The 27,609-nt window shown below is 34.6% G+C and overlaps 1 protein-coding gene across 5 annotated transcripts; it reads left to right on the top strand.

Moving 5' to 3' along the window:
- The first annotated feature begins 1,787 nt into the window (after positions 1-1,787).
- On the top strand, positions 1,788-23,050 carry LOC127972759 (protein kinase C theta type). 5 transcript variants are annotated; one of them, XM_052576529.1, is made up of 18 exons: positions 1,788-1,914; positions 8,781-9,203; positions 12,275-12,474; positions 12,707-12,767; positions 12,949-13,129; positions 13,381-13,412; positions 13,518-13,603; positions 13,959-14,088; positions 15,094-15,203; positions 16,279-16,417; positions 18,494-18,651; positions 19,673-19,846; positions 20,189-20,280; positions 20,365-20,427; positions 20,528-20,666; positions 20,781-20,969; positions 21,048-21,176; positions 21,604-23,048. In XM_052576529.1, the coding sequence occupies exons 2-18, from the start codon at positions 9,086-9,088 to the stop codon at positions 21,760-21,762; spliced, it is 2,160 nt and encodes a 719-aa protein (XP_052432489.1). In that variant the 5' UTR covers positions 1,788-1,914; positions 8,781-9,085; the 3' UTR covers positions 21,763-23,048. The 5 variants fall into 5 exon arrangements, with proteins under 5 accessions (XP_052432489.1, XP_052432496.1, XP_052432514.1 ...); XM_052576536.1 differs by lacking the exon at positions 1,788-1,914 and adding an exon at positions 8,033-8,291; XM_052576554.1 differs by lacking the exon at positions 1,788-1,914 and adding an exon at positions 8,352-8,660 and having other exon boundaries at positions 16,282-16,417; positions 21,604-23,050.
- The last annotated feature ends 4,559 nt before the right edge of the window (positions 23,051-27,609 follow it).

The following is a 27,609-nucleotide window of genomic DNA, read 5'->3' as shown; positions in this document are numbered from 1 at the left end:
GATTTTATCAAAAGTCTAAAGAACAGACACAACAGTCGCTTCTCTTCAAAGCTTTGGATTCCATTCAGTTAATTCAAATTCAATTTATTCTGACATACCCACACCACCGCACAGGGTTTCTCTCTGTCCCTCTGTGTGTGTGAAAGTAAGAGTGTGGAGGACTTTTGCTGGGGGTCTCCCACATAGCCAGCTCCCTCACGGGTTTCCATAGCAACAGAAATATAGAGTAAAGGCACATTCCCTGATGCAACGCAACACTTACACTTCTTTTCCTCTCTGTCCCATCCCCCATATATCCACCTTGCCATCCCTTCATCTTAAACCTTTTAATGCCACACTCACTTACTTTGCAAAAACAAAGTGAAAAATAAAAAAAATCCTCTCACAATCCATCACGTTTTCATTCAAATCAATGCATCACAAATCAATCCTCCATCTGTAGGAGCTTAGCTGGTTTTAATTAGCTGTTTATTACTTATGCCTACTTTATTGTATGTTTTATTTATATGTAGAATGTCGTCACAAATATTTAACAATGTAGTTTGAAAGAAAGAAAGAAAGAAAGAAAGAAAGAAAGAAAGAAAGAAAGAAAGAAAGAAAGAAAGAAAGAAAGAAAGAAAGAAAGAAAGAAAGAAAGAAAGAAAGAAAGAAAAACTAAAGCAACTAAAGTGATTGAAATAACAAAAGACTGGTAAACTATTTGCTGACATGGTTATTTTGAAAAAGTATATACTTAAATATTTCTTAGAAAGTATTTGCATGTTGATAAAATTGTGCCATATTGCCCATATCTATGGTACATCTTTGATTCTCTACATCAAAAAAAAAACTATTGACTCATGTTGATCCATTAATATTCAATAAGCAAAATAAAATCTAATATATAAATAAATATTGTTCAGATCGGTGCACACACTTTAAGAAAGACAGAACTGTTTACATGTATCTGTCTGAGGATATGGGTGTCGCTTTTTATGATTTAGCGCCGCCTGCTGGCGGAACAGTTACCTACTGCGGTTGTGACGTCTGATTCATTTTCGAATCGTTTGGTTTCAAAGAATCGAAATCGATTCGTCAACCTAGGACTCGTTCTGACAGTTTAATAGGCAATTTGGCATCATAAATGTCTTTACGCCGGATAAACCTTTCTACCTAAAAAAAGCAGTGTTACTTGTTAAAAATAAGCATTAAATATTAAAAATAGTCAGCTCCAATTTAATCTAACACACGGACTTTTTGTCTGTCAAAACGGGTCTGTCATATTTCTGTCAAATTCATCTGTATTTTTATTTACTTATTTATTTGTTTGTTTGTAATTTTTTCCCCAAATGTCTTATACCAGTGGATATAGTAAATAACTTAACATCCAAACGATTCCCTTCGTGGGTGAGCCGTTCGAACGTCAACCCCTATTACTGAACCGTTTGACTCGTTCATTAAAATGATTCGACTCCAAAATATGATTCGGGACAGCCGACAGAAAGCACGAATTGGAAATATTAACAGACAAATGTAACATTGTGCAATTTGTTAACACTACCCCGCTTCTTTAAATAGATAGATAGATAGATAGATAGATAGATAGATAGATAGATAGATAGATAGATAGATAGATAGATAGATAGATAGATAGATAGATAGATAGATAGATAGATAGAAATCACTTGATTTAATTACATAAAATGAAACATATGAACTTTGAGCTATGCGTTACATTTAAAGTCTATGACCTATATTTTTGCAGCTAACAGCGTGTCATCCTGCAAACCGCACAGCATTTCTGTCTGCTTCCTTCAGTGTGCGATGAGAGGTGAAACGCGCGCGTGACGTGAAGGTCTCGAGAAGTTCTAAAGGCAGGCGAACTTTCAGACGACTGCACTGAAGAGCTGCGCTGATCGGAGCTGTAGCCTACTGGTAAGAGCTGTTTCTATCATCTGTGCGTTATGCATGAACCTTCAAGTTAAAGTTTTAAGCTTAGTTTAACTCAATATAATTAATACGTACCCTATAAGAGGATATTAATATAAGAGAACAGCCTGACTGTTCGTGTTGCTGATGCAACTGTTGTTGCCTGCTAGACATTCACTAATAAGATGCACTGTACATCATCACACACATTTTGCAGCCTTATATTATCCAGTTGACTTTGCTATAGCTGTTAGTGCGTCAGCTGCAGGAAACCACAAAACGTAGAAGAAAACAGTGTTTAAGTAAACTTTGCATTTGAGAACCTGCTCTTCTAAAAAAGAAGAACGACATCCACGTTTGGGATGTATCAAGAAGATTTCAGTTATAAGAAGAAAACAATGTCCCACACAAGTTTGGTAAAAGCTGTGGATGGCAAGCTTTTGTTGCAGTTTGAAGCATATGCCTGGATTTTTGGCTTAGAGAAGGATTTAGAGCTTTCTTATACAGTATTTGAGCAATTTTAGGAGCATGAATTGATCTATTTTAAGTCAGTTTATAGCCTGTTGTGGCTTTAGCCTTACCTAAACTGTATATTAAATTCTTCCCACAAAGGTGAACGCAGTCCTTTTATAGGTTTCAGGTGATATTAATATCTCAAATGTTGCTGTTTCAAAGCTCGGTGGACTTAGTAGAGGTCTCAGTTACAGTATGTTTCAATTATATAAATTATCAAAGTTAACTGAAACTAGTTTCTCCTAAAATTTGATGAAATCAGTTGACATACACCAATAGATCAGTTATAAAAGTTGATAAGAAATGTTGAGATTTGTGAATTTTGATGTGAGATTATGTGAGATATTGGGTCTGTTCAACAGTATAGAAAAGTCTAACCCGCTCTCGGTTTAATCTCATTTAAATAGATGAGAAACAGCGGAGATATGAGATATATATATATATATATATATAACTTGATTGTTGGATATATCTTTTTAACTTTTGCTCCTTTGAAAGGCATTTTTATGGTTTACCAGTGTTACTTACTGATGTTGACATTATGCATCATATCAAAGTGTCCCTTCTGAGCTCGTTCTGCCAATAATGTGACAAAAACCTGCTTGTAAATCACACCATTATTGCCAAAGAATCACCTTTTCTGAAGAATTATGATTTAGTTTACATAAAGGTGCTGATGTTGGTATTTGTAAACAGGGTTTTTCCGGAAAAACAAAACTATCAAATAACAAGAAAGATATGAACATACTGCCTTCTGTGGTATGATATGTGTGAATTAGAAGAACTGCAAATGTCGGGCACTGGAAGATCTTACTCACATCAGACTGCAATTTCCAACCACATTCTACCCAAGTGCACAAATGTCAGTGTTATGCGATTTAACTTAAAACGGTTTACTGCAACTGTTTCGAAGACATCTGATCCAGAATATTAATGTATTTTGCTATGCTCCATTTGTGTATTTTACTGTATCTGAAATAGACTATCTAAAACTAACTATCAAACTGTAACATTTATCTGATTGTTCCTATTATTATCATCAATGTTAAGATATATAAACTAAATAGGTTTGTGGAGTTTGTCATGTTATTTCAACAGGCTTGTGGCAGAAAACCATGGGATAAAAATACTATGAGGAACCAAAATGTGCAAGAATAGCTCAATAACCCAAAGCCAGCATGAATAACAGCAAAGAACTGAATAAAAACAGCTGTAAGCACAATTGGTTTGAATGAAAAGGGTGCTTTATCAGGCTTTGAAATCAGTCTTGTGAATGCTCTGCATGTTCTTGGTTCTTTCAGTAGTTACTTCAAAATGTAGGGTTTACAAAGGAAATTGAACAATGACGTAGGGTGAAATACTAGGTGGATTAGATTTTAAGTGCACTCTCATTGTGCTAAAACCTTGCAAATCTATGTGTTTTGCCTTTACCTCTCAGATAGAAACGCACAACACCTGTAGTTCTGTTTTTGAATTTAGAGCTGTTAAAACTTGACTCGTATTATTTGTCATTAGATATTTGTTGTCAGTCCAGGTTCTGGAGTAACCACTGGAAATGTTTATTTATACAGTATATTCCATAATATTTTAATTTATGTTTAATATACATCTACACTAATGTTCAAAAGTTATTTATTTTTATTATTATATAAGTCTCTTATGTTCACTAGGGCTGCATTTATTTGTTTTATTTTTTCATTTTCATTTATTCATTTATTTATTTTTAAAAATTGTTATTACAATTTAAAATGAATTATTATATTTTACTCCAGTCTTCATTGTCACATGATCCTTAACTCATTCTAATATGCTGATTTGGTGTTCTAAAAACCTTTTTAATTATTATAAATGTTGAACACAGTTGTGCTGCTTAATATGTTTATGCAAACAGACATTTTCTTTTATGATTCTGTAATCCTTTTTTTAAATAAAAATCTTTTGAAAATGTATGTACTACCACTTTTGAACAATTGAACAATCAATTGGTAGAGCATTTCGCTATCAAGTGCAAGGTTGGGGGTTCGATTCCCCGGGAACACATGATAGGTAAAAATTGATAGCCTGAATGCACTGTAAGTCGCTTTGGATAAAAGCGTCAGATAAATGCATACATTTAAATTTATATATACACACACACAGTCATGGCCAAAAATATGGACACCCTTGGTAAATATGATCAAAGGCGGCTGTTAAAATTCATCTGCATTGTTAATCCTGTTGATCTTTTATTAAAAAAATACAAAATCACAATAATCTAAAATTCCATTGTATATTAAGATTTTAAAATGGGGTGAAATATCATTATCAAATGAATGCTTTTCTCAAATACACGCTGGATACAATTATTGGCACCCCTAGAAATTATTTTGAGTAAAATATTTCTGAAGTATATTCCCATTCATATTCACAATTTTGAGCACTGCAGGGTGATTATGAACATGAAATTATCCAGCCATGGCTTCCCGTTTCACAGAAATATAAAGAGGAGGGAAAACAAAGCCTAAATTCCCTAAATCACCCATCACAATGAGAAAAAACAAAGAATATATTTCTGATGTGCAGCAAAAGATAATAATTGAGCTTCACAAATTAGTGAAGAATAAAGAATTTCCAATCAACATAAAATGTTATGAATCTGCCTGGAAGAGGACGTGTGTCTATATCGTCCTAATGCATGGTGAGAAGGAGAGTTTGGGTGGCTAAAGACTCTCAAAAGACCACAGCTGGAGAACTAGAGAAAATTGTTGGGTCTCGGGGTCAAAAAACCTTAAAAAAAAACTGTCAAACAACACCTACATTACCACATGTTGTTTAGGAGGGTTTCAAGAAAAATTCTCCTAGCTCATCCAAAAACAAACTCCAGCATATTCAGTTATCAGACATGACTGGAACTTCAAATGGGACTTGCTTCTATGGTCAGAAAAAAAATTTTTTTTAGCAGCAAACACTCAAGATGGTTTGGTGAACACAGGGATAAAAGTACCCCATGTTTACAATAAAATAGACTGCTGTATTTTTAATGTCGTGGGCCTATATTTCTGCTGGAGGCCCTGGACATCTTCTTTAGACACATGGCATCATGGATTCTATCAAATACTAACGGATAAAAAATCAGTAAGTTACTGACTCTGTTAAAAATCTTATAATGGACCATAATGTTTGGATCTTCCAACCGTACAATAACCCAAACACAAACCTCAAAAACAACACAGAAATGGGTCACTGAGCTCAAAACCAAGCTTCTGCTATGGCCATTCCAGTCCTCTGACCTGAACACTATATAAAATGAGAGGAGTGAACTGAAGAGGAGAAGCACCAACATGAAGAGGAGAAGTACCAACATGGAGATGGGAATCTAAAGGTTCTGGATTGATTGTGGATGGAGGAATGGTCTCTGATCTCTTGTGAGGTGTTCTCTAAGCTCATCAGGCATTACAGGAGAACATTTAGACCTGTTAAACTGTATTGAATAAAAGGGAGCCGTTAATTTTGGCCAATGTGTATTAGAGAAAAAATTCCATAATTTTTATTCCATAATGATATTTCTCACCATTTTAAATTATTATTATCCAATGAAAGGTTACATTTTTGTGATTTTTTAAAATAAAAGATCAAAAGGATTAACAATGCAGATTAATTTTTTTTACAGCCTTCTTCGATTATATTTTCCAAGGGTGCCGATATTTTTGGCCACGACTGTATATGCATAAAATATGAAAGGTATTTTCCTATTTTTGATTTGGAACTTTATTAATGCAAGCTAAAAGATGTATTCATAATAAACAAGTATTTCTGGTATCAGCGCAAATTATGCAACATTAAAACATGCCCAAGGACACCAGACAGGGATGTGACAGAACGATCTTCAAACTGTTCACACGGAGTGAAGAAAAGTAGTCTCATGTCAGAAAAACTAACAAAAAAAAGAAGCCATTTTAGATGACATCTCAAATAACCCTTTTTTGTACTGAAGAATTATTACAAGTGCTTTAAAATCTACAATCTTTCTGCTTTTGCTTGTCAACACTTCAGCGTGGGTGCTTGCATTGTATTTGGACTCATGTAAAAATGTTTTGTTTTCATGAGAGTTGGAATTGATTTTCTGTGGAAACGGAGCCACAGAGTTTTAACTATTGATTATTGAATATTAACTGAACAAGCCTTATGAGTCTAAGCTCCCGAGTGGTTTGCGAAAGGTCAAATGTATTTGTAGTTCAGTCCGGTCTAGTGTATGCGAGTTCAATGGAGGCGTTTGTGGTTTGATCCCACTCTTCTTCCACCCCTGCAGCTTTCACATGCTGGGATAGTTCAACTCTGTCGACTCTGGAGTCAGTATTGACCCCACACACTGTTTGATGAAATATCACATTCATAGAGCCAATAAAGGCTTACTATAAAGTTCTGACATTAAAGAATATGTCTGTATCCTGCTGTGTTCTTTCTATCCATCTACTGTTGTTTGTTTCTCTTCTGTCTATCCTGGTAGCAGAAGCAGGTAAGAGCAGCAGCTTGCTATCTGCGCTTACAGTCCTTCAGTGATGCAGGAAGTGCGGTTTGAGCTGTCAGTCAAACGACAGGAAGTACTCGGCAGTCATGCAGAAACACGTTTACAGAGCAAGAAAGAGAGTTTTTAAGCCGTGTTTTGAGAAACTTAAGTTTGTGTTTTTTTATAGTTTTTTTCCCTCTTTATTTACTCTAATTGCTTATACATTGAATATTAGTATATGCTTTTTAAATTCCATCTAAAATCGTCTTCTGTTTATCACTTACAATTCTTACATCATGATATGACAGAACAGCTGAAAACTTGAGACTCCAGGGGTTAACACCCCTCCAACCATCTAGTAATGTTGATTACCAAGTAAATACTTTTTTTATTATTATTGTTTCCTTTTTTAGGTAAAAATCTGAGACCCTTCAAATGGAATTAACATTCATATGCTCACTTATTTTAATAGTATAGCTACAAAACGTAATTAGTAATTAGTGTGCATGATTTTAGTGTGGTAAAAATGCTTACTAACATATTCTGTTTAAAGTTTTCTTTAATTTTATGACTTTGTTGCCAAGATAGTGTAACACTAAAAACATAAAATAAAAAATTTACATAAACTTCACAACTTTTCTAGATTTAAACAGAAGTGATTTACTAAAATTGGTAACAGTTGACAATGTTTCACTAGTTAACTTTAGTTAACTACCTTAGTTAACATGAATTAAGGATGAACAACACTTCTTCAGGATTAACTGAAGTTAATTTCAACATTTATTAATGCATTATTAAAATTGAAAGCTGTGCTTGTTAACATTAGTTAATGCACCGTCAATTAACATGAACTAATGATGAACGACTGCATTTCCATTTACTAACATCAACAAAGTTTTGTATTGTTCATTGTTCGTTTATGTGAATACATTAATGATCAAGTTAATACATAAACTAACATGAACTAATGGAACCGTATTGTAAAATGTTACTCTACATTTTTTAGTTTACACATTTATGTTTTGGAAAACTTCCAGTATTTTCCCCATTCACTTACATTGTAACAGTGATTTTTTTTTTTTTTTTTTTTTTGAAAAAAAAAAAAAAAAAAAACACTGAAAAAAATGTAACCTGATAATTAACTGTATGCCACAAATGCTGTTGTTTAAGTTTCATGAATATAAAAAGAATATAGGCCTAAAAGTTGTTGTAACATGAATATCATGCACCATAACATACACATCCAGTATAAATTAGTAGTAATGAGGTGCGTGTTGGTGCTGTATGTTTGGCTGTGACTGTGAGTTTTGGATTTCACATCTATTAATATTTCTTTCTCTGGTTCTCTCCCTTCACCTTACGGCTTTCAACTGGCAAGAACTCTGTAAGTGTTTATTATGGTTCTGTGGTCCAACTGTTTAACAAGTCAGTGTGTTTTCTGCTTAGCTTATGACATATTAAGTGTTACTGGGTCATTGTAACATAGTTGGTGTGAACTGGTGTTAAATTAAAGGGCGCGTGTAGTATGGAAAAAAGTTAAGCATGTATTCGCCTGTGTTTCCATTAGAAAGCAAGGATTTCAGAATGTGTTGTTGATGGCTTTTTTGATGCTGGGCTTTAGTAAATGGTTAAATGTGAGATTATTATACATTTTTAATTATACTGAATATTATTGATTATATTATTGATTTGAAAGTTATTAATTTTGAAAGTTATTATTTTAATTGTTGATACAAATCTGCTAAACAAAAAGGTAATATACTGATTTTATATTTTAACTAATATGCATTTAATTTAAATTTGCAATTTTATTATTTACTTTATTATTGTACTTTACTACTGGAATTGATTATGTTTTATTCTGTATTTGTAGACTGTTCCAGGTTTTCATCCCAGCATCATTTCTTCTAAAAGAGTAGCTATAAGAGAGGACAGACCTGGTGGACAAAAGACAAAGTTAAAAACTTATTTAAAGAGTATCACTTTGAATGCCACAGACTGAAGGACACCACGGTTGACCCATCTGAGTTTCGAAACCCATTTATCAGTCATCACAAATATGAAAAACATCAAATAGCATTACATCACTGTACAGACCCTTACAGTGGAATTAAACCACTGTGCTTTCAAGAGAACTATATCCGAGGCTATTGCCGTCGGATCTGAGAGTTTACAGTCATGTCTCCGTTCCTGAGGATTGGTTTTTCGAGTTTTGTGATGGACCCAGGGCTTGCCTACCATGAAGAAGTACTCAATCCATACTGCGCTGTCTACATGAAAGAAGCAGTGGAGACTGGTAAGATATTTTTACTACAGATAAAAGAGTTAGTTTACTGTAAAAGCATCAAAACATAGATAGACAACAGATACCATGGGGCATTTATATATTTAATATATATTAAAATATGAGATTATTTTCCTTGATTTATATTGTTTTACCCTTGTCCCACATTTAATCCTAAAATATGAAAATCTATCAATATGAAAATGTGTTAATACACATATGAATAATTGTTTAAAACGATATGATATGATTTTGCCCTGATTTGGGCAAAACTGTACTTAAGTTAAAAATTAGAAAATAGAGTTAGTGAAGAATTTGATAAGTAAATATGAATTGTGTGATGTGCAGAGAAAATAAAAGACAAATCAAGGTAAATATGATTTAAAAACTGAATATTTAAATTTTGCTTTAAGCTGTAAATTTGGCAAATTAAGTCTTATTTTTTGTTTATTAAAGATCTTATTTATGATGCATAAAATGATATAATGCAAGACAAGCATTTTATTAAAATAAAATTAAATAAAGTAAATGAACGGCAAAAAAAGAAAGTTTAAATAAATGAAAAAACAAAATGAATGCTGATTTCAGATGTGGTGAAAATGGCCCAACTTACCATTATTGGAGAGTTTTGTCTCTAAGTGTGAATTCTTGAGAAATGTGTGTCATCAGTGTCATTGTCAGTAAAAAGGAAGTATCCGTTTCATTTCTATTAAACTCATCTTCAGGTTGTAATTCGCATTGTCTATCACATACATCTCACAATTTCACTTACTGGGTACTTAGTCATTAGATTATTCAGCAAAAAAAAAAAAAAAACAGTTTATGATGACAGACAGATGCCAAATATGGAGCCATTGTTTCTGAGCATTTGACAACCAACTATGCAATAATTCAAAATGTTTTGCAGATGCCGTCAAGATGTTTTTACACATACTACTGTAGGTACTGTATAATTGAAACTCTATGAAACCTACAGGAATGGTTTGCACTAAATTGTAATTCTGTCATTATTTTACTCACCCTCATGTTCTTCCGAAATAATGATTTATTCATGAATCAAACATCACTACTTCTGTCATGGATGCATTTTTTACAAATATTTTATGTGAATTATTCTTTAAGACCACTGACCACTGCAGTGTCTCATTGCTTCTGCCAGTTAGCACAACAAGTAGAATGCCCAATAATAATAATAAACAAAGCAAATCAAGAAGAACCAAATGAATATTTAACTATTTCTGCAAAAGTGCATTTGAACTCACCTACCGTATGTATGTCAGAGGATATATATATATATATATTATGCAACATATATTTACTTGCATGGATGTCCATAGCTGGTAAAATGTGGGTGTAAATCAGATCAGATGAAATGATTAGCAGTTGTACAGACATGCATATTACTCAAACATAGCCACTACGCAGTGCTGAAGACACGAGGCTTTCCCAGCAACCCCTTTGGTTTTGTTCTCTACAACAAACCACAACCACACATACCAGTCAAAATATAAAGTGTCATGTCATTCTGAAACACTTTTGAAACATCTCCTCTCTCAAGCACAAGTCAGATGAACTGTATGCTAGTTTTGTTCATTTATTTTTTTTTTTTTTAAATTTGTTTAATGTCAAATTACACATTAAATGAAAGTGTTTGCAGCCTAATTTACTTGTGTTTCTAAGCGCAACAGAATTGAGCTAATCAAATAAATTAAATGAATAGATTTAAATGTAGAGCTGTACTTGATTTTATCCATTGGGAATTTATTGGATTATTAAAAGTGGGCATTACACACCAGAGTGAAGGCAGGTGGTTGGAGGGGAGGGGCTAAAAATAAGAGGCCTTGATGATGTCAGCGAAAAGGAAAGTCGTTTTAAAGGGGTCATATGATGATACGATTTCAGTTTTTCCATTCTCTTCGGAGTGTTACAAGCTCTTGGTGCATAAAAAAGATCTGTAAAGTTGCAAAGACTAAAGTCTCAAATCCAAAGAGAAGTTAAGTTAAGAGTCAACCACGCCCTCCTTGAGAATGTATAGTAGGCTTGTTTGTTGTTTCTCAGATCACAAATGCAGACATGGTACTATGTGTACGCGGCGCGATGCAAATTGTATTTATTTACAGAGATACATGATGTCACTCTGTGTGTGAAGAATGCAAAATCTGTGAATGAATGTTCGGAAGTGAAGTAAACTTCAAGAGATTTCCCCTGCTCAGGGAGTAGGGAGCCATGAACACTGTGTAGGGACCATGTCAATGGCAACACAGTTGATGCATGGAAATAACTTCTAATGAGCTGATTATCCGAATAAGGTGTGTTAACAAAGAGAGGCATGCAAAATATGCAGAGCTGGGGGCACGAGGACTGGAATTGAGAATTGAGTCCCCACTGGATGCAGCAATTGCCTAATTTATAATAGGTTTTAATGTTTTAGTCTCAAAAGACAAACGGCATGACAGTATGTTATAGCGTGTAACATTTCCATTACACGCTTGAGGCATTCGGCCATCCACAACGCACTGGATAGCTGGCCAATCAGAGCACATCTCGCTTTTCAGAACGCTGAGCTTTGTACAAATTGACACGTTTCAAAAAGGTGGGGCATAGAAGAGAAACAATAATGTACAGTATGTGGCATACAGTATTTGTACAGTACAGTATTTGTTTTTGTTTTTTTTTTTACTTAAATTTCATTACACCAAATACACCAAATAATGTTCTTTTTAGCAACATCATATGACCCCTTTAAGAGTTATTTGATGCATCATGCACAAAAAGACCAGGAACAGCATTAAGAAAAAGCAAACAAAGCTGATTTCAAATGTCATGTTGACGTTTAACTAAGGTAAATAGTCATTGTAAATAGTATGACATGGTACTATATTTGTATTCCTGCAGTAAAAGCTGTCAGATTATCGAACAGTTAAAGCATTGTGCCATTTCAGTGGTATTAGTTTCAGATCCAGTAAATCCAGCTAGAATGCTGTAACACACATGAAGTGATTTACTCGTGCTGAAGCTTAGTCCAGTCAAACTGTCAGTGGTGTGGAACTGATTTGGAGGTGTATTTGTGTGTGTATATGTAGAAAAGGGTCAGGTGTACAAACAGAAGCGGCCCACCATGTATCCCCCCTGGAGCAGCACATTTGATGCTCACGTCCACAGAGGACGAGTAATGCATGTGGTGGTCAAGGACAAGACGGCTGAGCTAAAGGCAGAGGCTACTGTTCAACTCGACACCCTCGCGTCACGTTGTAAGAAAGAGAACGGCAAACTGGAGATCTGGGTGAGAGTTTGTGTGGTGACATGCTCAGAAAATCTAATCCAAGCTAAATGGAAACAAATGTGTCAACCATTTGTTATTGTTGTTTATTATAAATATAAAGCAATCAAGTTTGGGCGGATTAGAACACTTAATTTATTTATTAAAAAAATAAATGAAAACGTAGCAAATGGATGTGTAATAAATGTTTTCAATATATTTCCAATAATTTGAGATTCATTTTTGTGTATTATAGGTTGAACTGAAGCCACAGGGTCGCTTATTGATGGAAGCGCACTATTTTTTGGAGAGGAGTGGTGAGTATTTATCAAAATCTGATCCACAAACAATCTCTTACTGATTATATTAATGCAAGGTTTATTAGTTCTATGATTATGTTATCATGAGCTGATGGATCTTGTCCAGGAGTTTTCAAACTGGGATAAGGGTACAGAAATCATTTTTGGTGTTTTTGTGTGGGTTCTTGTTTGTTCTTAGATGCTGCAGGTCACGGCGAAGGAGGTGGAGAGACCGAACGGGAAAAAGAAGGGGTGTTCGCACTGCATCACAGACGGGGAGCCATCAAACAGGCTAAAGTTCATGTGGTCAAATGTCACGAGTTTACTGCCACATTTTTCCCTCAGCCGACCTTCTGTTCAGTCTGCAAGGAGTTCGTCTGGTATTACGTCTTAAGTATTCAGATTTAAAACAACACTCTTCTTAAGAAATAACTATGTTAGAGATAACACGAAACAGCATTCACAACTTATGTAAAATAATGTGGGGTGGAATTTTTTGGACTAATCTGTATCTAATATGTATATTTATATGCAAAAAATAGCACTTATATTAGATTATATATTACTAACATTTATACAACATAATATATTAAGATTATAAATATAAATGTGGTTTCTTTTCCTGTTTCAGGGGCCTGAATAAACAGGGATATCAGTGTCGGCGTAAGTCTTTTTTTTCACATCCTCATTGCTGTAGCAGTTCTTACACAAGTGTCCACTGAATTACTAAAGACTCCACCTACACACTTCTCTCTATTTGTTCCCCAGAATGCAATGCTGCCATTCATAAAAAGTGTATTGACAAAGTCATCGCCAAATGCACAGGGTCAGCAATAAACAGTAAAGAAACCATGGTAAACACAAGGTTCTTTTCATCACTCTTATATCCAATTACATAAAGCACACTAAGTGTTTTGTTTCCTTTTTTTGTTGCTTAACACTCACAAAAGGGTTTTGGTGCCCTGATTTTACTGTAAGTCAGAGAACTTTGGACATTTTGTGCAACTGTATGCCAATTATAGATCTTTTTGTTTCAAGAATCCTTCCCCTTTCAGTAATTGTTAAATGCCACAAAATAGTTTTTCCAACCTTTACTGAGTCACACTGACAATAATGAATGACGTTTTGGACAGCTTTTCTTGTTGACCTGTTGTGTGAGTGTGTGTATGTGTTCTACGCTAAATATGTGTGCATATGTGTGGGTTTCAGATCCATAAGGAACGTTTTAAGATTGACATGCCTCACAGGTTTAAAGTGTATAACTACATGAGCCCGACATTCTGTGAGCACTGTGGAACCTTGTTGTGGGGTCTTGCTCGGCAGGGCCTTAAATGTGAAGGTGATTCATTACACAACCACATGCCAGCTATAAATGTCTAAGTGTGTGAAAGAATCATTCAGTGTTTTTCCATTTTGTTAACGTCTAAAACTATTCTAGCAAAAATGTGTTTAAATAATGTAATAATTATTTAAAGATTGGTGCTGTCAAAGCGATTAATCATGATAAAACAATCACATCCAAAATAAGAGTTTTTTTTTTTTAAATAATATATTTGTGTGTGTGTACATTTATGTATATATAAATACACCAATGCATGTATGTTTATATATATATATATATATATATATATATATATATATATATATATATATATACACACACATAACTGTAAATATTAAAAAAAGATATGATAATGATGTATGTTTGTGTACTTAGATGTAAAAAATGTAACACACAGTACACACACAAATGTATTATTTAAACAAATGTTTTTGGAAGAGATTAATCTTGATTAACTATTTGACAACACTAAATATGTATTATTTAGCTTGAAATGTTACAACATACACAAACATACATATACATATGTTAGGATATATGCAATAGAAGTAGTGAATTATTAAAAGGGTAAAAATATTTTGGCATTAGAGTTGATGTGCAACCATGGCTTTTTTAATAATTTAAATAAAAGTATATATATACACACATACATACATATATATATATATATATATACATATATATATATATATATATATATACATATATATATATATATATATATATATATATATATATATATATATATATATATATATAGCCATAAACATTCGTAACATTCATTTTATTTGAAGCATTTGCATAAAATATGGAAAATTCAGTTACATTTAGATAAAAACCACTAATGTAATTCAAAGAAAAATGCAATGCAAAGTAATTTAACAGAACTGTAAAAACAAGTTTCTAAAATTCATTTTTTTGCATAATCACATTTTAAATAATTGCATTTGTCAAAATGTCCACACAATATTTTAATGTTTTGAATGTTTTCTGTCCTTGCAGAGTGTGGCATGAATGTTCACCATAAATGTCAGAAGAAGGTAGCAAACCTTTGTGGGGTCAACCAGAAGTTAATGGCAGAGGCCCTGGCTATGATTGAGAGCACTCAACAGGTTGGAAGACACATATATTATGAACCACAGATGCTAAGCAGCTTGACACAAGCATGTAACAATTTCCACACCATTTACTGTTGTTTGTTGAATTTAAATGGATGAAGTACAGTCATTTCAATAGAAAACTCCATGTTCAGGAGTTTTGAGTGAGGCCAAAATATTTCTTCATGCAGCTTTTGCAAAGGGTCCAAGTTGTTTTATGTCAAAATTTTGCTAATGTGACCACACATTTAGTTGTCTATTACAGCTGTTATTTTACTTTAGTTTTGTTCAAATCTACATGTTAATAGCAAGCTACTTAATAGCACATGGGTTTAATGGCATAAACGCTATCGCCCCCTTGAGTACTGGAGTTGTTTATGATCTTCATGGCCAGCATTTTCATTAATATAGGTTGTTCCAAGCCTGTGAATTTCTTTACTCAGTAAAACACAAAAGAAGATATTTTGAATAATGTGGGTAACCAAATAATTTTTGGTCCTCATTGACTTTCATAGTATTTTTCAGTGGGGACAAGCATCTGTTGGTTACCCAAATTCTTCAAAATATCTTCTTTTCTGTTCAACAGAAAAAAAGAAAGTCCTATAGATTTGAAACAACATGAGGGTGAGTAAAAGGCAGAATTTTTATTTTTTGGGTGAACTATTTCTTTTACAAGACACTCCTAGTACACTAATAGTGCAATTTATTCCATTGGAGTTTGTTATTAGCATTGTTGGGGAAAGTTACTTTTAAAAATAATGCATTACAATATTGCGTTACTCCTTTAAGTAGAATAACAACTTTTGTTTTATATTTAAGAGTATCGGTTGACAATTATCCGACAATTAATCAATTTAATATTGATTAAATTTTTCACTGAGCTGATCTTTTAAAAAATAAAGCAAATATGCAGTTATGTACAATGGGACCACAGGCTAGCAATGCTATAGAATATGTTTTTTGTGTCAACTCAACATGCAGTAGTACACAGATGAACACAATGTGACAAAGACTGAATGGCATGAATAACCTGGATTATCATGTGGTGCAGGATATTTAATCTGAACAAGTTGTGCGTTTCTTTCCATAGCAGTCTCGCAGCTCGCGGGATAGTGAGGTTGTTGGTCGAGAGGGTCCAGTGGGTGTAAATCAGTCAGGGGTCACTAGAGAGCCTTCAGATCACTTACCAATTTCACCCCTCGCGCCTGCACCCCCTCTACCACGCAAAGGTAAATATAACATGCACAAAAGCAACATATTCACAATTCTGAAAAGATTTGAGTGCGAAATTTGCTACTAACTACAGATTCGTCAAATTACCGCCATTTCTAGGGTTTTAACGTGGACAAAATTATTTCAGAAACATTCCTTCTCTGGAAATGACCAGAAGTGAGCTTATATGGAACAAGATAGTGGGCTGAGAGGAAGTAACCTTACGAAAAAGAAGTTTATTCAAGTGTGCTATTAGAATACTTCTTTTAAACTAAAAATAGGAAAAGTATGCTTTTAGTTTGCTTTTTATGTACTTCTCAGAAATGGGCTTTATGTACGCCTCAGAAATATACTTAAAATTACATTAAGGTATTCTTGATTTATACCTAAAAATAGTCTACATATATTTGAACTATACTTGTGCTCCTAGAATCTGTTTTCATTGTTATATGGTAGAGGGCGTTAGTACACATCTTCTGCACAGAATTTCAAAAAAAAAAACACAAGTGAAGAATAAAAAAGAAATAACAGATGTAATCACAATTTACATGTAATCTAACACGATCATCTGACATGAAACAGCATCAAAACTGTAACATTATGAAATAAAATGTCGACAAATGAAGAGGTAGTAATTATAGACAAGCTTTGGGGGTGGCTTTTTGTTCAAAATGTTATTTATTTATTTTTTATTAAACTTACCCACATTAAATTGTTTAAAAAAAGAATGCATGAAGCTAGAATAAAATGTTTTTGGTTACAAGCATATACCTGTTTTTTCTTTGGATGTTTTGTATGTTCAGATATTCATATAACAAAATATATAAACATTTAAACCTAAACAGAGATATAGTAGAATACTTAAATTATGATGTAAAGTTACTAGTAGTATAAAACTACTAAACTAGTAGTTTACTGAGACTATACTTCAAAGTGTAAGGTATTTAATTAGTAAATTATCAGTATACCTATAAGTTCACTTTTAGTATAAATGCAGTACAAACTACAAACATAGAGGTAAACTAGTTGTGTACTCAAAGTTTGCTACAGTTACACCCAAAGTATACTTCAAAGTATACTTTTATATACTAGAAAGTGGACCAATTTAGTCCTAAGGAGTATTGAAACAGTACACTTACAAGTGTACTACTATAACACTGATATTTTTATACTTGCTACATAAAGTATACTTAAAAATATACTTCAACTTTACTTAAGTATACTTTAAAAAATTACTTTGAAGTATACTACTTTTTGGTAAGGGTGGACAGTTGATATAGTTTTATGTTAGCATGTGGCTAACAATTTCACAAGCACAAAAATTACATAGTGCCCAAAAACAATGAGTAAAGCATCTTTCTGATGATACAGTATTTAACAGTATTGGATGTAACATTCTGACATAATCCACCATAACTCAGAGCATTCTGGAATTGACTTATCTGATTAATATGTGTGAGATACAGCCTTACAATTTGGACAGAATGACTAAGAAAGTATAATTTACACACACAGCACACTCCCTCTTTGAACTGTTGCCATCTGGTCGAAGCTACAGAGCACTGAGCACCAGAACGACCAGACACAGGAACAGTTTCTTCCCTCAGGCAATCCATCTTATGAACTGTTGATAATAACTGTGGAACACACTAGACTATTTCTATTTATATACACATGCACTTATTTATCTAACACACATACTTAGCGTACACTAACATTTTTGCACATAATATACCTGTACATACATAACTGCTCATTGTAATATACCTGCCATACATTGTCAATTTATCTACCTATTTGTATTTTTTTTTTTTTTTTTTTTTTTTGTATTTTCTATTCCTTAATGTGTTTTTTGTTTTGTCACTGTCATTATGTTGCACTGCGGAGCTTCTGTCATGGAAACAAATTCCTCGTATGTGTGAACATACCTGGCAATAAAGCTCATTCTGAATTTTACTGTCTACCATTTGGAACAAACTTTGCATCCGAAAATGTTTTCCCTCGCTAAGAAACTTACATTTTTTATTGATTGTTTGGATGAATTCTGTCCTGTTTAATTCAATTTATGTCCAAATGTTCTTTCCTCCCGACAGAGCATCAAGGTATTTCATGGGACACTCCGGCTGAGGGCCGCAGGCCAAGTCTTGAACAGCCTGAGTCAGTGTACTCCACCCCACGCAAAGAGCTTCACAAATTCAACCTAGATAATTTCACTCTGCATAAGATGCTGGGCAAGGGAAGCTTTGGAAAGGTAGGAATATTGTATTCAACTCACAGCAAACACACCACAGCAGTGACTTTTCATTTAAACTACAGTATATACCAACTTTTGAAATGACTTAGAAACGAGGCATCTTTTGGTTCAACCCGATATGAATAACAAATCATCAATGAATAACCTTTGAATACTACTATGAGGCAAAACATTGCCATACTGAAACTAAACTACGACCTGGCCAATTTGGATATTTTTTTTTTTAATATTTTAAGGAACTGGCATAAAATTAAAGTTCTGCTATACAAAGATCATTTTAATGTCCCTTGAAGTCAGTTCAATTGGTGGCAGTATTTGGTAACAAGATAGAGGGCTGAGAGGAAGTGACCTTATGAAAAAGAAGTTTATTCAAGTGTGCTTTTAGAATACTTCTTTTAAACTAAAATTGGAAAGTATGCTTTTAGTTTACTTTTTATGTACTTCTTTGAAATGGGCTTTATGTACTCCTCAGAAATATACTTAAAATTACATTTAGGTATACTTGACTTATACTTACAAAAAGTACAAAAAACTATACTTGTGCTCCAAGAATCTGTGTTTTCATTGTTATATGGTAGAGGGCACTAGTACACATCTTCTGTACAGATTTTCCAAAAAAACACAAGTGAAGTAAAAAAAAAAAGAAACACCAGATACTAACACATGTAATCTAACATGATCATCTGACATGAAACAGCATCAAAACTAACGTTATGAAATAAAATGTCGCTTGATGAAGAGGTAATAATTACAGTCAAGCTTTGGGGTGTTGATCGACTCCATCTACATTTTGATTATCATTCTGTATCCAATTCATAGTCTTTTTTCAGCTTTTTGTTCAGAATGTTATTTATTTATTTATTTTTAACATTCATGGACAGCTGTTATATGGTATAACTGAATTAGGAATCGCAAGACAACAGCCTATTAAACCTCATTTTGGAACATCATTCTGGATGCATACTCGTGTATTTCTCTATGAATCTTGCATATACCGTATTGTGCACGTGTGTTGTAGGTATTCCTGGCTGAGCTGAAAGGCTCAGGGCAGTTTTTTGCAGTAAAGGCATTGAAGAAGGATGTAGTTCTGATGGATGATGATGTTGAATGCACTATGGTGGAGAGGAGGGTGCTGTCTCTGGCCTGGGAACACCCCTTCCTCACACACCTCTACTGTACCTTCCAGACCAAGGTAATAGACTCCGACACACTTAGGGCTGGACAGTGTGACATATAGGAACATGTCAATGCATTTGCTATATATTTTACTTTCGACATAGGTTTTTTTTTTTTTTTTTTTGAAGGTCCTATATTGTGCATAAAGTGAATAACTAAAAATAATAATGAACTTGTATTATATATATATTCTATTTATAAACTTATGAATTGATGTAATGGCCCTGAAATACTACAATATAAGATTTTGGACATTCCGCCCACCCCATGACACACTCTGAGTCACGCTCACATACTGAAGTAATGTGGGTTTGTTCGACTGCTCTGAACTCTTCTGTTTCTGCATTGGCCTCTAAAGGAGAATCTCTTCTTCGTGATGGAGTACTTAAACGGGGGCGACTTAATGTTCCACATCCAGACCTGCCACAGATTTGACCTTCCGCGGTCCACGTGAGACTCACATACAGCCCCCACAAACACATTTCAAATTCAGAGAATCTTGTTTTTCACCTCCTCTCTTCTCTCTGGCGATAGGTTCTATGCAGCTGAGATCGTTTGTGGGCTGCAGTTTCTACATTCTAAAGGCATTGTGTACAGGTATGCACTGATACATTACATAAAATATGAGCTAAGAGCGTGCTGAAAGACAGCTCTTACAATGTTTTCATGTATTTATGTGTGTATTGTGCCTCCACAGAGATCTTAAGCTGGATAACATCTTGCTAGACATCGACGGTCACATCAAGATCGCAGATTTTGGCATGTGTAAAGAGAACATGTTTGGAGAAGCTAGAACGTGCACTTTCTGTGGAACCCCAGACTACATCGCTCCTGAGGTGACGATCTCTACCACTTGTACCATAGTTATACATCTTATTTTTTAATGTTTACATGTAATATATTTTTGCACCGAACAGATATTAAATAAAGCATTTACTTGTGCTTCACAGATTCTGCTTGGGCAGAAATATGGGACTTCTGTAGACTGGTGGTCATTTGGTGTCCTTCTCTATGAGATGATGATTGGCCAGTCCCCATTTCATGGCCAGGACGAGGAAGAGTTGTTTCAGTCGATTCGCACAGATGACCCGTGTTACCCACGCTGGTTAACTAGAGACGCGAACGATATTCTTGTAAAGGTACGTCAGAGTTAACATTAAATAGAAGAATGCTTGATTTGTTATAAACTACAACTGCGTTTTTCTGAATGGTTTCAGCTATTTGTCCGGGAACCAGAGCGAAGGCTGGGTGTGAAAGGTAATATAAGGCAGCATGCATTCTTCAGAGACATAGACTGGAACGCTCTTGAGAAACGGCAGGTGGAGCCGCCCTTCAGGCCAACTGTGGTAAGTTTATTATTGCTGTAAAAGACTTGCCCGTAATGAGCTGCATAGCTAGAAAACATTTTAAGGATATCATATCCGCGCTTCTCATGCATAGGCATTTGTTCCTCATATTTTTGTTTTGGTGACTTGGTGAAAAAAGCTTTTATGATTCAGTGAGGTAAAAATTTGAAGACACACACAACAACATGTATGTGTTTGATTTGTGTTTGTTAGAGCATTAAGACTATGTTGTGTTTTTAGCTTAGCAATATGCTAACATTAAGTAGGCTTTTTGTGCTGTGAGCAACATTATTGAGGAACTTTTGAGGTTCCATTTCAGTTAAAGTACTGACTTAGGCAGCTGCCTGTGGAAACAGTAAACACTAGATTTAGGAAAAAAAAGATTTAGGAGTTTACCTGTGACTGACACACTAACTTTCCATTACAGAAATCAGCAGGTGACTGTAGCAACTTCGATAAGGAGTTCATAAACGAGAAGCCACGACTTACCGTCACAGACCGTATCATCATCAACAGCGTGGACCAGACCATGTTCAACAACTTCTCCTTCATCAACCCCGCCATGGCCAATCTCAAGAGCCCCTGACTCACACACAAACAAGACATTTGTGCAAATACTGTAATACGGTACAAAACGAATAGGCAAACACTCACCTGAACATCATGTCAGTATCAAGTCAACCTCATTTAATGCTACGGTCAGTAAAAGACACAGTAGTGTCAAATTATATCATATAAGTTGCATATTGTTATCATTATATTATTTGGTGCCTCCTTGCTGCAACAAACACACAGAAAAGCATTTGAACGAGCAAAAGAAGAATGTGTTGGCTCATTTGCTCCGTCACTGAAAATAGTTCCTAACAAACTTGAAACAGGTGTCAAACACAAGTGGTTTTTCAATCCTGACCCAAATGAATCATTTTTGAATGTTTTGAAGTTAATGAGGCAAGATTTGTCGCCTCCTACTGGTTCAGTGATATAACCCTACAGAAAAATATGTTAAGAAATGTGGAATTGAAATCCTTTTACTTCGAATGAACAAATGAGCGAAATGAAAATGTCTGAAGTATCCGCAGTGTGTTAACAATGGAAACAGAGCAATGTAGAGATTATTAAATGTGAGAACTGAATAATTTTAAATAGACTATTATTATTAACCGATTAAAAATGATTTTGCAGGCCAGTTTAGGGGAGATATACATGTATTTGACATTGGCGAGGAATTTGATATTTGAATTTCAGCTTAATGTACAATGTACGTTTTGTATTTTATTTGTTTGAAAAGAGTTGTGATATCAAGATACTTGTGTTTGCTTGTGAATCATGAAAGATTAATTCATTTTGTTTTATTAGTAGGAATATGCTTTGGTGTCCAAATCTTTAATCATGTTTTATTGATTTATTATGTGTTCCGCACAATGACTTCTAAAGGCCTTGTATAGAGGTGTGTATAGTGGCAAAATATAAGTTACTGCTCAGTATGGTTCAGTTATGTTCTCGGGTTGTACAAAGTTATAAATTAATTCTTGGAAATTAATGTGAAGTGTTAGAACTCTCTCCCTCTCTCTCTCTCTCTCTCTCTCTCTCTCTCTCTCTCTCTCTCTAAATATATATATATATATATATATATATATATATATATATATATATATATATATAGGGAGGCAAGTTCTTTATTACACATTCATGTTTTCTGTATAGTCAGCATTATGATTTCTTTTGAGACGTCTAAATATTATTTCTTAGTATTCCGATCCCTTGTCATTTTATTATATGTATGGTTATTTTACAGTGCATGAAAAATTAAAACTATATTGATGAATAAATTAAACTGTACTACAATAAAGCTGTAAACACAAAGGCTTATTTGTTGAATGGGACCTTTTGGGACATGTTTAATTGAGTGACAATTATTTCAGGCAAGTCACAAATCAGTATTAAGTAACTGAAATTATGGGATATCCCATTTTGTATTACATAACTATGACTTGTGTGACAACTGCTAAATGTAGCCCTTGTAAATACATATAACAATTCAAGACGACTACATTAAAAACCACAATGGCATCTTGAGTCCACTAGAGGTCAGTAGTTCCTTCAGAATTAATCCGGAAAGACAGGAAGTACGAGTAGAGATGTTTCGCGCACGTGACCAATGAATCATCATAATCAGGAAAATGACTCAACAGTTCCATGTTAATGTGTTGTAAGACTATGCGATTTAATGTCCATCCAGCACAAGGACAAAACCGTCCAGAGTTCCTTTAAGTGGCCCTGACTGTTTAAGATCTGCATTTTATTAGTCGCATTGCTTGGTGCGATTTATGAAAAGATGTGCATGCATGATATTAACAATGTCCATTGGCTCAGAGATTATAGTCTCGACTGTCTGATTTCCTGACCGGACGGACTAACTTATCTTTCACCTTCAGACAACAAATGTGTTCACCTAGCTTGAACTCATATGAACTGCCACACACACTAACTTTACACACCCTGCACATACACAGACCATGATGCTCTGAGGTGTGGCATTGACTCTGTATCACGTGCTGTATGTTCACTTTTTTCCACTTGAAAAGTTACTATATTTTATTATTTAAGATTTATATATTGTAAGTCTGTTCCTGTATGCATGTGCACTTTCAAAGCTTTTCAGAGCTTGAAGTGTTTGCTAAGGTTGTACAGCCAAATGCTTTGTGCAAATGCTTGAACTCTGCCCGCAGCATTCATGCAAACTCTGTGTCACACTCTGCAAATCACCCTTGACCCTGGCATCACATCTATAAAGAGTCATCGAGTAATTGACCGATTTCCAAGTAGACTGATTACTCAGTTTGTATATTCAAAGACTCCATAAACACACACATGGACACTTCATGTAACTCCACTTTGGTCAAGGTTAAAGAATGTAGCCATGTCACTAAAGCTGAAGAACTTTGAGTATTATGACATTAAGTCACTAAGGAACAAAGTCTATCTATCTATCTTTAGTTTGAGCTGCTAGATTCAGTGTACAGTAGGTAAGCATTCTGGTTGCCATCTGAAAGTGTCACGTACACAGTTTGCATACGACACTGTCGGTGTTTGCGTGCACCTGTACCTGGACGTAGGCATGCATCTCTCTTTGAGTATGTGGACAACGTGCTTGGCTGAACGTCCACCACTGAGAGTAAGTTAATCCAGACGGGGCTCAGGGTCAGTGTGCAAAGTAATGAGATCTGAAGCGAAATGGGTCAAGAGCAGACAACAGTCTCACTCATCCAGCCTAGACATCAGTATTTTTTATACGTCTTCAACACTGAGGCACCATTAAAGAGTTGAGCATTAGTACCTTTATCGTTCACTCATGGTTTCTTACATTTGAATGGGGAATAATATTTTATTGTGTGAGAAGAAAATGAAGAAAGTGGTATGGGAGAATGTGACAAACTGGCATAGGGTGCTGAATGGAATTACACATTTAGATTATTAAGTCTCTATTGTAAGGCTGAAATACTGGCCAACACCAGTAGCATTGCATATGATATGTATATGTCTACTACTGTTTTTTTTTTATAGATCTATTACTGTTTTTGTGGTAACTGTGTTAGGTAGGTTTAAGATTGAGTGTGCATGATACAAGGTAAGTTAGCTGAACTAGAGGACATGGACTGTGATCAGAGGACACGAAGAATCAGTATCACAAGACAAGTGTAGGTCAAGATAATATGTTTGTAACTGCTCATTTAAGGTTAAAGGTTAAGTATCCACTTGTGAAAGTGGACACAAAAAGTGACAAACTGAAAGTTCCAAAAACTCACCGTGCTCTCAACTTTTTGCAATACTTTGCTAAGACATACAGTGCATTTCGGCTATGCACCATTATGTGTGTTCCCTGGGAATTGAACCCACAACATTTTGAGCTGCTAACACAATGCTCTACCACTGAGCCACGGGAGCATCAAGATCCCATGACTGAAACTGGGATTTCCTGAAACACTTTTGTAATACTAAAAGCAAACTCACCCTGAATGTCTTTTATCTCTTTCTGGAAAGTACTAGGTCATTCCATGTCAAATCAACCAAATTTTGGAAAGTTTCCAGGTTCATTTTTTGACTTTGTCAGATGTTTTTCTTAAGATAGTGATGAAAGCAAAACCATTAAATGTCACAGATCTACATTTACTGAGTATCTACTATTTTAAAGAGATGGAGTCAAAATGCTAATTTCCCCTGAGATTCAGAGCCAAATTACAGGGGGGTAAACATGACTTCAGAAAGATGATCATTAAAAATATCATGTTTATTTTTACACAGTGATTGGTGGGTGTATTAATACAATCTGATGACATTAGCCATTTGTTGCATTATATGCTAATGGTAATTATTCAAAAATGTTTTAATGCTGGCTCTGAGGTGTAAAATGTAATTTTGTCCACAGTCTACATAATTCAATCAGAATGAGCTTTATTGTCAGGTATGTTTACACATACAAGGAATTAGTTTTTGACGACGGAAGCTTCCACAGTGCAACATAATGACAGTGACAAGACAAAAAAACAGTTAGCTTGACTGAGGGGTCCTTTGAAGTGCGGTCTTTCCAGAAGACCTGGTGCACGTCATCTTCTCTGATATGAGGTGCAGGTGTGGGACAGAGGGGGGTTACAGGAGGTGTTAATGGTTATGCGGAGAGGTATTCAGAGCGGGTGTTGGGTTTTTTTCCAAACCTGCAATAAAACTCATTCAGATCGTCTGCACGTTGTTGATTCTCCACAGTGCTGGGGGATGATGTCTTGTAGTTGGTGATGTCTTTCAGACCTTTCCACACTGATGCCGAGTCACTGGAAGATAACTCAATCCTTAGCTTTTCAGAATAATTCCTATTTGCCACTCTAATCTCCTTTTCCAGTGTGTATTTGGCCTGTTTATACAAGACTCTGTTCCCCTTCCTGTAAATGTCCTCTTTGGCCTGACGGAGCTGTCTGAGTTTTGCAGTGAACCATGGTTTGTCATTGATGTAAGTTAAATGAGTCCTGGTAGGAATGCACATACCTTCACAGAAACGGACATAAGATGGTACAGTCTCTGTGAGCTCGTCCAGATGTGCAGCAGCTTCAAAAAACACCTTTCTTTCTCCCCAAAAATAAATAAATAAATAAATATATATATATAATCTCTTTTTGAGTTAACACGGAATGACCACCCTTTTATTTGAAGTGGTCTATTACCTTTTCTAAGTGATTAGGCCATAAAATTCCCATCGATTTGCACTGAAGAGGGAATTGGAAGCAGGTTCCTTTTGGGCCAGTAATTCATTAGCACCCATGCAGACCACCCTAAATTTTGCAACTGGGTTAAATAAAAAATAAAAAATAAAAAAAATGTATTCACCTTAGCAAATGCATGCAAACCCGCACAACCCTTAGAAACTACATAACAATGCTTTGAAAAGCACCCAGAGTACCCTAGCAATGCCTAGCAAAAATCTAAAACACATATCAACAAGCTAAAAAAAATTAAATAAACAAAAACACTGTATAGTAACACCAGGGAAACACTTTCCTTAATATCATGGCAGTAAGCCATCAAATGACACATTTTCTTTAAATTAGGATTATTTTATGTGACTTCCTGTGGTAACTGTTGCTTTTTAGTCAATTTAAAATTGTAACAACAACAGTAACTGGCACATTAGCTTTACTTTTTTTTTTGAAGCTTTACGGTTTTATTGGAAATGTATTCAGTTGTTGTTTGTTTTGCACTGGCTGATATACTGACACCTAGTGGTGTGTATGCATTGTTAGACAAAAAGTTTTCAATTTGTCACTGTAGAAATGTGTTTTTTGCAGTGACCTGTTACTTTATTCTGTGAGGAAAAGTGTCCAATAAAGGTTTTACAGATATAAAATAAGTCATATTTGTAATGGCATATGAACCCAATGTAAAATAATACAATAATGGTTTTATTAGGCTATTGATGTAGTATGATCTTCTGTGATTGTTCTTGATTTTATTTAATTTTTCTCCAAAAAAAAATTAGTGATGAAATATTGAATACAGCTTTAACTGTGTCTAAAATAAGTCTACTTTTATACTTTAGTTATTAGAAAATAGCTAATAGCTCTTTTAATTTTTATTTACATTTCCAGTCACGAAATGTCCCATGTTAGAGGAACCGTCGCACTATTTCTGGTCCAACAATGCTGGTAATCTTGTGATTGTGACATAATAGTTTGGCAACTTGCTTATTTTTCTCCTTTGGGTTTCATGTCCACTCAATAACATTGACATCATCACCAAAGAGAAGCCAAGGAATTTTACTGGGAATGCAGTGCATAAGAATTCTAATTCAAATGGCACTGCATCTGTTTTCCGTGATACCAGCAAAGAGGAATAAACTGTTTTATTGTAATTAATAGTTGGCCAGAAAATTATACAAAGACATTCC

This window comes from Carassius gibelio, chromosome A4, assembly GCF_023724105.1.
Source record: "Carassius gibelio isolate Cgi1373 ecotype wild population from Czech Republic chromosome A4, carGib1.2-hapl.c, whole genome shotgun sequence".
NCBI lineage: Eukaryota > Metazoa > Chordata > Actinopteri > Cypriniformes > Cyprinidae > Carassius > Carassius gibelio.
This window is presented reverse-complemented; position numbering and strand designations above follow the sequence as displayed.

Excerpts from the sequence above, each read along its gene's own strand:
- LOC127972759 (XM_052576529.1), top strand. The coding sequence starts at position 9,086 with ATGTCTCCGTTCCTGAGGATTGGTTTTTCGAGTTTTGTGATGGACCCA. Across the intron at positions 14,089-15,093 it reads GCAGGGCCTTAAATGTGAAG|AGTGTGGCATGAATGTTCAC; the intron begins GTGATTCATTAC and ends CTGTCCTTGCAG. Across the intron at positions 20,667-20,780 it reads CAGACTACATCGCTCCTGAG|ATTCTGCTTGGGCAGAAATA; the intron begins GTGACGATCTCT and ends TGTGCTTCACAG.